Source organism: Schistosoma haematobium, chromosome ZW (genome assembly GCF_000699445.3).
Source record: "Schistosoma haematobium chromosome ZW, whole genome shotgun sequence".
Lineage (NCBI taxonomy): Eukaryota > Metazoa > Platyhelminthes > Trematoda > Strigeidida > Schistosomatidae > Schistosoma > Schistosoma haematobium.
This window is the reverse complement of record NC_067195.1, coordinates 61,817,301-61,827,392: the sequence shown is the minus strand read 5'-3', so window position 1 is coordinate 61,827,392 and position 10,092 is coordinate 61,817,301. Positions and strand designations below refer to the sequence as shown.

Sequence of the window (10,092 nt, the reverse complement as noted above, 5' to 3'; positions counted from 1 at the left end):
GTCATAACTTTAATTGAAGCAAAAACAGTATTTCCTGTAATTACTGTCCCTTCATTTTGTGTGTGGCCTGTGATACTGCCCGGGTGCCCACTACAAAGCAGATGGTCTTCTTAAGGGGCCATGCCCGGGGCCTTCGACCTACAGGTCTAATCCACAAAGCAGTGCAGCAACGTCAGGAGATGCAGTCCCATGGTAGCCGGTGACCAACAATTGGCTCACACTCCATTTGTTCCCTTACGATATTGGAGCCCATGTGCGACATCGGTTTGGAATCAGGGTTTTCTAACTCCCCTAGGTGAACTCTCCATATCCACCAACCCGTTCAAGGCGCTGGACATTCACTTTTCGTCCTCTAAATTTCGTAAACAACACCCTTGCCGCGAGAAGGCAGTGAGCAGGAATTCTCTGGCAGTGGCTGCGTACGCGTGGCCACTTGAGAGCATTTCGAGTGGGAGAGCTGACTTTCGCCATCCAGCCTTAATAAATACGTAGCAGCCCTTTTTCTCAAGATACAACAATGTGCTGATAGGAAATATTTTTCAGCACAAAAAGACAAATCGTAGATTATTGGTAATCAGGTCCATATTTCATTCAGACGTCTAATCCCGTAAGTAATGCCATTGAAAGACAAAAACCACATAATGTTTAAGTGCAATTCCGTCTAGATCAAGATTTTTACATGTTCGGTACATTTGGCATTGTAGCGATTATGATTAGTGGGGAATATCAGACAATATGAAATCTATTAACACGGAGAGCATATGAAACCAAATAGTGATATGATCGGAATACTTTGGACAAGATTATATTTTGCTTCTCAACGTTAATCAAGTATTTTACTAATCAGAGGATATATAGTGGTGACAGCTAAAAAGACATGACACTGACGATACTGTAATATTTGAAGACCGTCCAGGTAGAAGGTCTTCTATCTAATGAATGAGCGAATTGTACCCGTAGTCAGATTAGCTTATATTCGTTGATAATTGCGTTATTTAACATTACTGAACTGAAACCACAATATGTAGTGTATTATTGTTCACTGTTCCACGTAAAGCAATTAAAATTCACCTTTAGTTCTGTCAATAATTTACTACAAAAACTTTCTTCAAATGTTATTTTTTGAACTTTCTGCCATTTCTTATATTAGACTTGGTCTTTTTCTTTTGCTTCCTGTCATTTGCTCCAGTTGAAGACTGAAATAAAGAATCAAAGATACTAGTAGATGATGACTTTCGCTTGACACTCTTTTCCTTCAACTGGTATTTTTTATTTATTAGAGGATCTGGAATGTCACGCTGAACTGTTGCAACTTTGGACTTCTTTTTCACTGGTTTACCAGATGTTGCTGGTGATTTAGCAATTTTAAACTCAGGATCGAATGAATCAATAGACATAGGCATGGGATGATCAACTATTGCCTTGGCACATTTTTCTTTATGAGGTGCTGAAGTACTGTCTACATCCATCTGGTAAATATCAGAGGTATGACGTTTTGCATTTCTCATTGAGATCTAAACAAAACATAGAAAATATAAAAAGTCGTCAATTAAAATCAACCGACTTTTTACATTGATAACTAGTTCTGATAATGTTAAGATTAAATATATGAGAAACACCAAAAGAATGGAAAAGTAACAAAACTCCCGACGAACACTTTTCTTAGACGGATGAGCCATATTAATAAAAGCCGAAAACAAAGTGCAAAATTTAGTACTGAAAGGTAACTAAAAATATATTTCTGTTGTGCTTCACAATAAACAGTGTTCGCAAAGAGCCTATTGCGGTAGATGGAAAAAAATTCGAAATTCTTTCATATGAACATGCGTTTATAGTCTCTGCTATGGAGGTTCTACTCACAGTCTTCAAGTGGCCTGATTGCTTTCATGGGATTGAAAAGTTGAAAAGACGGATGAGGTTTAGTTATACAGCAATCTACAAGAGATGATGAAACTTTTAAGACAATTTTATTGATCAACACACTTGAATTTTTGATGCTTGAAGGATGCTAAACTCTTCGAATCGTTAATGAATCTGATTGCCTGAAATGAATGAGGAGACATGCATGTGACATGACCGTGTAGTATGCAGAGTGCTAAAGCAGATTTTATGAAAGCTAAATAAATTAGGAAAGATTAATACCTAAGAAAAAAAGCAGTCCATAGACTATTTTTTACACAATAAACTCAGATTTTAAAAAATAAACGGGACGTACTTTCTTTAGATTTTTAAGTAGGAACATAACATAGATAGATTCTCCGTGAATAAATGTTCCGTGTCTTAATTCAAAATCTTTTAATGCAATATGACGTGAGTGGTAGGTTAGAGTGCAATACCTTGATAAAGAAATAGCAGAATCAGGAATTTAAATATTTTAAAACCAAACATGCAATACTCACCAAAATTATATGATTCAAGCTAATTATCTATCAAAACTGCCATACAAATTAGAACTATTAACCAACTTTGTTTTAAGTCTGTGAAATAAATAGAAGTGATGAATAGTGAGACAGCTTTAGTCTTCAGTTAAAAAAAGAATAAACATTCGATCTATAACCGAGAGATAGCGAATGTAAAATAGATGTCAACCAACAAGTAATATTTATTTGATGAATAAGGTAATAAGCAACAGCTGAAGTAAGACGGTCAAGAGTTGCAATCTATCAGACATTGAGTGTTGCTATCAGTAGTAGAAAACGTCAACAAAACTACTTTTCGATAACATGGATATTTTCGTACGAAAGTGAGGGACACTATATATCATGTAAATTCTTCGGGTTCCGGACAAAAACATTATTTTGCGTAATATTTGACCTCGTAGTACAACATTCTTTTCGCATGAACATATTTGGTATTGACTAACAAGATTCCATACCTGTCATGCCGTCTTCAGCCAATGTTAGCAACCCTTTTCGCACAACAATAAAACAGATTATATACCATAGTTTTCATCTCAACTGGAATTTATATAAATTCTTAAATGAGGTTAGTACTTATTCTTACCCTCGACACGATCCATCATCATATGTTGGCATACGAATACCTACAGCTTTCGGAAATACTTGAGCCAAGTCAAAACGAGTCGTCGCCCGAGGCAAATGAAGGACATGAAGAGAACGCATATCGAAATCTGACAATTTTCTTTGTAGGGGTTCAGTCCATTTACTTTTATCAACATTATCAGGTCCGTTTAGTGAGCAAATTTCAATTTTAATTTGTTTACCGTTCAACAGTTTACCAGAAACAGATTTTTGAGCTGCAACCAGTTCATCGTGATTTCGAAATTTCACAAAACCAAATCTAATAAGTTGATACAAAGATAAAATAAATAACACCGAAATTTGACTAGAACAAGTTTGATTTATGAAAGCAATATTCTAAACTTAACCGTTTTAGTGAGGTACATCATCCAACGTTTTTCCTGATTGTTACAACTTGTGGCCTTGCGCTCTATTAATATATAACGTAATGATACCGACAATTAGAGAACAGTGACTTATCGACCGGACCAATGACGCACAAGCTTGTACGAGCAGTCTAGAGTCCTTATCAGTCCTTCCTCCTGCCTAGCATTGCCTGTTGTGTTCGGAACACCAATCTCAGCCTCCGTGATATGAATCATATATTTCAAACATACTGGATTTATATACGAACCAGACAGATCACATCACACGTAAAATAGAAAATAACATCTGTATAAGATCTAGCCAAAAGTGGCTGCGATTGTGGGAGACGTCAATTAATAGACTGGACATAACCTAAGAATGGTAAGTCGTATAATAATATTCTATAGGTAAAAATAAAGCTGATAATACGAGGAATATGAATGTGCATAGTTTAGTTACTTAACAATCATACAGTAAAAATATATGTATAGTATTAGTTCACAAATAGATCCCAACAGTCACCATTCATTAGTTTCGTCGGGATATAACACTGATGTTAATATTCTACATTACTACAAAGTTGATTTTATAACGCTAATACCTTATAATGCCAAAAGCTTACAAAATCCTTTTAACTCCATAAATTTAGATCTCAGCCATATTTATTACGTGGTGTCTGGTAATCTCAATGGGCTATCTAAGTATTCTTAGGTTGTTTGGTCACCGAAAAGAAACAAATACGTAAATAACTGTAAATTTTGAAGAAAATCAATGACATCCTTAAAATACTTAACCATACTTAATTTGGCGAACCTAGATTGTGTTATTTTCCCAATAAAAATTAGGAATGTTAAAGCTAATTATAAAAACCTGTCTGAAATAAATGAAGGTAAGGACTAGATCAGGATGAAAAATAAAGTTATGTCATATGTACGAAATCTTGAATACACTTGGTCAATTTTCCATTACAAGTCTTTTGTATTAGTTTGATATCCGGAAAAATATTCCCTAAAGACTCGAAGTTATATTTTGTTCATATACGACTCGCTGTAACAATTACCTAACTATGTAAAAAATAACTTCATAATGGTAACGCAGTTACGTGCAAACAATAATAGTTTACATAAAGAATGAGACTCTATTACATGCTAATATAAAAATTAAGTAGCATAATCACGAAATATGATAAGTCAAAAGACTGTCTTACCGAGAATTGCATTTTTGCGGGATACGAACATTGACTGATGACGGGAAAAGATCCTTGATCAGACTTACAGGACAATTTCTTGGCAACGGACGTATAGTTAGAGTGTGTTGGTACATTTCAACTTCATATACACAAGAAAGCAAATTGTGAAATTTAATAGTACTATTAACTTAAATATAAATTTGCCAGTCAATAAGTAGATACAAATATATAACTTGAAGTTTCTAATCAAAGGTGAATAAGACAAACAATCCTGTGATAAAAATAGCAATTAAGTAAAGCAACAGAAGAGGTGAAAGTGATCGGTTTTTCTTACGCATAATTCGAGGTTTTTATTCCGAGGAAAACATGTTGCATCATATCAGCTGTTTTTGAAGATCGCCATTACTCTAGATAAAAAACACGCTCTCACAGCTAATACATTACAGAAATCTACAAAAATTGCCTTCGGTTTTAGTTTTGGAACAATTAACAGCCTCACGATGAACATCTGGTCTCCACTCAGTTAGTACAGTACAGGTTATAAGGCTGAGAAAATCCCATGAGTGAAATTACCTACCTTCCGTAGCACATTCAAACAACGCTAGTTAGGCACACCAACAAAGATTTATTACTGAACAGATATTAGCCTGACTACTTATCAGGTATTTTGTGGTCGATTTCAAGAACTTTAAATAACTAGAAAACATGTATAAATGACAAGTGAGAATGTGGTTTATTAGTCAAGATTAATTCAATAAACTGTGAATGAAAGGTACATAAAACATTATTCTGACAACGAAACCTAATAAAAACGATTACCTAATCGATCCCGAATAGCATCTAAGAGTTTTTCATCTGTATCCAAAGATGATACATAAGCTTTACGTTCTGGAAGTACGACACTTGATGAAGTACGGGGTTCCTAAAATAGAAGCGTGGTCAGAACAAAAATAATTTAACTCAATGTATGAATTCTATATACAACGGTCGTAGATATTTCAGTAATTTGAGTGGAACGTAATACACAGTGAATTCAAATAAGATATCTTAGAAATATTTTGAAAGGCTATGTTGTTGTTGAAATTTTTATTATGGTTTGTAGACTATAAAATTGTCACAACTTACAGATTTACTAGGAATAGTTTGACTTTTTAGTACCACAGAAAGAGGTGAAGTAGGATCTAGACTTGGCAAGAATTTAGTGTGCTCCCACACCAACAGAACAAAAGATATAAAACAAAAACAAGAATTCTAGAATTCTCAGATGTATGTGGAGAAGTATGCTGATATTGATACAAAAGTATTATTGCAATTGATTTTAAGTTATTTTCCATGGACTCTCCAACAGATTAGTGCCATGGTTTAACTCAAATTAATTATGACCCTATTCCATCAAGCGTAACACACTCTGAACCTGTCTTTGTCTATTCAGGAACATTTCATCATCAGCATTCTATTACTTAACCTGAAGATTTGAAATTAGATAAAGAGCTAAACGTTTGGGACCAGTAGTGCAATATCAATGTTATTAACCATCATAATAAAATTCTGAATCACGTGTAAACGCTGATAGCTTTAAAACTTAGAGGTCACTTGTTAATTTGGGTTGACTGAACAAGACACAACGGTTACTGTAATTGACGAAAAATTTAGAAGGACACTAGTTAAAATGCTAGGGGTTTAACTTACCGAATATGTCTATTTTACATTGTAGAACTAATAATAACGCTGGTGAGTGGAGTGGAGGTAATAAACTGATCGTTTATCTAATAATAACTAACACTTAATAAATGTATAAATCCAAGCATCGAAAATATAAAAATTTCAATAATCAATATCGACAAATACTGAAGAGTTAGTTACCACTACCTTTGGTTCTGGCTTAGGAACGGATGCTTTGGCAGCTTTCCTCAGTTTCAACATTTCTTGCTTTTTACGTCGTTTTCTTTGGGACTTTGTTAGCTTTTCAGTGCACTTTGAATCTACCTATTGGAAGACAACAGTAGTTTAAATTGGAGCATTAGTGGGATCCAAGTACAAACATGGCCAAACTGTGCACAAAATACGTCTAATTTATGGAAACATGAGTATCTCAATACTGAACATAAAGATAACAAAACAATAAGTGATGTGACAAAGGTTGAGGTTTATTAGAACCTTGTTCACTAAGTACTACATTTCTATCAGATCTACTTAAACTATAGAGATTACTGACAAGAAATTCAATATCCGCTTCAGATTGTATACTTCAAGAGCATAAGCACTCTACAAACACGATAACAATGATATGAGTGCCTCATATACTTTACTGAGTTCGGATTTTAAAGCAACATTTATAGGTTTATATGGTTCAAAAAGATATTTATTGTTTTGATCCGAAGAGGTCAAAACCATATCGTTGTCATCCTACCAAAGAAAGGAAAGTTCATCACACTTAGTAAGAAAATCAGATTTGTTAGTTTTTGTTACTCTATTTTGGCATAATGTTTAAATCGTCCCATTTACTTGTGAAAACTGGCTTTTCTGGGCTGACGATTCCCATTTATCAATTCCATTGAATCATAGCTGTCTCTGAAAAACTACTCGTATTTAGTGGCCACACCGTAGAAGTGATGCTGTTTTACCGACTCGTGTTCGCCCACAGAAACGATCATTTAGTAAATTCAACTGTCTTGAAACAATGGCGTTTTGGTGTGTTGTTCCAGCAACACCTATGTCGTATCTCACTTGCCCATGTCAGAACGGAGCGGTAAAAACTATAATTTTATGATGCAGTCACGAAAAATAGGGATACATAGATTCGGTTAGTAATCGTTGATTTAACACGATTCCCCGGAAAAACACCTAGATAATATGTGACTCAGTGGTTTCATATATCATCAGATATGGTTTAAGATAGAAACCAGGGGGAATCTTATTGTTTTTTATTATACTTATCGCAAACAGTAAGATGTATTTGCCGACTTACTGAGACTAATCTTGATTGGATACTGACCTGAACTCTTTTAACATTTATGTTTTTATGACTATCCTCATCCCGTTTGACCATATCGTGGTTGTTTTCTCATATATGAGGTATTTCTTGACGTTCTAAAGTATCAAGCAATGTCATAATAATAAAAAGTTGTTTATATCCAAGATAGAGCTTACCAATTTAATATGCCCAGAAGAACTCTTTGTCATTGTATCGTCCAAATTTAGTTCTTCATTAGGCTCACTTCTACTTACAGCCGTTTCCAGTAGTTGATCACGTGGACCTGATGTATTCAGAGAAATTCCCAATTCATCCACTGAAACAGGGTCAGACGCATCATGTGACTATTATCAAATGAAAATTGACTAACTGAATGAAATGTCTTTTGAGTGCAAGGACTATAAAACGAGTTATCATTGATAGAGGTTTAATTAAAATAGTAGTTAACAGCTACTTGAAGAGGTTGCATGTTTTGAGTGAAAAAATATCGATTTTTTGTGTTTTTTTAAAGCTCTAAGAGCGATAATTGTTTCGATGTGGGTGATTAGTTTTAACTAACAGTGAAACTGAAAAATTTTATCAACTGAAACTTTTAGTTCGTGAAATTATATGCCGAAGTCTGTTGGTGGATGGTAAGACTTAGCGAGACAGCTTAACGGTTCAAAATAGGATTTTTAACTACTGAATCCCAGGTTCAAATCCTTTCTCTCTTGTTTAGATGATCTGTCGGTGTGGTTTAAAGTAAAATGTATAATTTTATGCCTGGCATACACATAGTATACCTTAAAGGCGGTTGGAATGGATGTAGGAAATTGATACATCTGAACAACTATGATGAATTTCGGATCCCAATAGTGGTCTGGTTGAGAGGACGATAGGACTAGAAATAGTGCATGTCCGAAGCCTGTAGACTGATAGCTGACAATCAAAGGATAATTTTGGATACGTATGTTGTACGTTAATTATTTATTTGTGTTTTATTTGAACACAAATATTGTTACAAGGAGGCACCAAATACATATACATCACACAAGTCACTTGATTTGTGTGGGCTTTGATACTGCCCGGGTGCCCACTACAAAGCAGATGGTCTTCTTAAGGGGCCATGCCCGGGGCCTTCGACCTACAGGTCTAATCCACAAAGCAGTGCAGCAACGTCAGGAGATGCAGTCCCATGGTAGCCGGTGACCAACAATTGGCTCACACTCCATTTATTCCCTTATGATATTGGAGCCCATGTGCGACATCGGTTTGGAATCAGGGTTTTCTAACTCCCCTAGGTGAACTCTCCATATCCACCAACCCGTTCAAGGCGCTGGACATTCACTTTTCGTCCTCTAAATTTCGTAAACAACACCCTTGCCGCGAGAAGGCAGTGAGCAGGAATTCTCTGGCAGTGGCTGCGTACGCGTGGCCACTTGAGAGCATTTCGAGTGGGAGAGCTGACTCTCCCTCGTCCGTAGAAGGGCATTTGGGGGCTTGTATGTACATATGTACACTGGTTCATATTGCTACACTCCATTAGCAGAGATAAAATTCAAGAACAGTAGTAGTAGTAGCAGTATGAGTAGTGACTGAAAGGCTTATGCATCGTAGATATAATTTGAAGCAATATAAATTAATGGGATTGATTGTTGTAGAATTTTTGGTGTGGTTTTCACGGAAGTCTATACCTGACTACATAGTCAGCGCGTATGTCAAACGTCTAGTCCCAGTACAACAACGTTATTGAAGAGCTACAGTCGTGAATTAGTTGCTGTTGACAACATTATATTTCGTTTGAACAGTCCTCTGAGAATGAAAATTCCAAATAAAGTGGTAAAAATAGGTCAGAAAGACGTAAAATAGTGGTTTAAGCAAGAATAACCGAAAATATTAACGTCTTGCCTTAGTCTGGATGGTTTCATTCTGATTCTTAGAAAGTTCTGCCTTGGATTGGAGCAATTTCTTAAGTCGCTAATTTCAAGTTGTGAACTATACGTCACCTCACCTCAGTTTTATCACGCCTTTTTAATTTCGAACATTTTTTCCTGCAAATTGAAGCCGTAAGAGGCTAGGGAGAGCTCAAAATAACAAAGATGTTACCTTATTACTTTTGACCTTCATTGGGACGCGTAGAGACGTGGATCTTCAAACGAAGCGCAGGAATGTACTGAAGAACGAACAAAATTTTAACGAATTCTGAATCAAACTCAGCTGTGTGTATTCGGGACATAGGCTTAACGGCCCATGTCATTTATCTTCTGCCAAGCTTCTGTGACCGTCTAGTATTCTCTTAGACGAGTCAGCTAAGGGTAAATATCCCACTTCTTCCTGTAGCGTGTTCCATGAGTTGATTACTCGGTAGAACAACATGTATAACTAAAAGGTGTCTCGTTTTCCTGGCTTTTAAACTTAACTGATATGTTCCTCGAGTTGCTTCGACCCATTTCAAAGGAAACTGGGGAGATATGTCAGGTTCGAAATCATTTCTTAGTACCGTTTAAAATCAGGTCAACTATTAGTCAGCGGCAAGACAGTATTAGGAAGTCTGAGATCTCTAA

The 10,092-nt window shown here is 35.7% G+C and overlaps 1 protein-coding gene across 1 annotated transcript; it reads right to left on the bottom strand.

Annotated features, from left to right (window-relative positions):
• Positions 1 to 9,800, bottom strand: MS3_00004086 (uncharacterized protein). Its single transcript, XM_051211974.1, has 7 exons — positions 9,635 to 9,800; positions 9,540 to 9,602; positions 6,445 to 9,505; positions 4,594 to 5,497; positions 3,004 to 3,300; positions 2,216 to 2,336; positions 1 to 1,514 (listed from the first exon to the last, which is right to left on the bottom strand). Exons 4-7 carry the CDS (start codon positions 4,707 to 4,709, stop codon positions 1,116 to 1,118), a joined length of 933 nt encoding a protein of 310 aa, XP_051072106.1. The 5' UTR covers positions 4,710 to 5,497; positions 6,445 to 9,505; positions 9,540 to 9,602; positions 9,635 to 9,800; the 3' UTR covers positions 1 to 1,115.
• Positions 9,801 to 10,092: the final 292 nt, after the last annotated feature.

Coding starts and splice junctions, on each gene's coding strand:
- MS3_00004086 (XM_051211974.1), bottom strand. CDS start 4,709: ATGTACCAACACACTCTAACTATACGTCCGTTGCCAAGAAATTGTCCT. Junction 3,301..4,593: donor CCGCAAAAATGCAATTCTCG/GTAAGACAGTCT, acceptor TCAACTTATTAG/ATTTGGTTTTGTGAAATTTC. Junction 2,337..3,003: donor GATGATGGATCGTGTCGAGG/GTAAGAATAAGT, acceptor TTCTTTATCAAG/GTATTGCACTCTAACCTACC.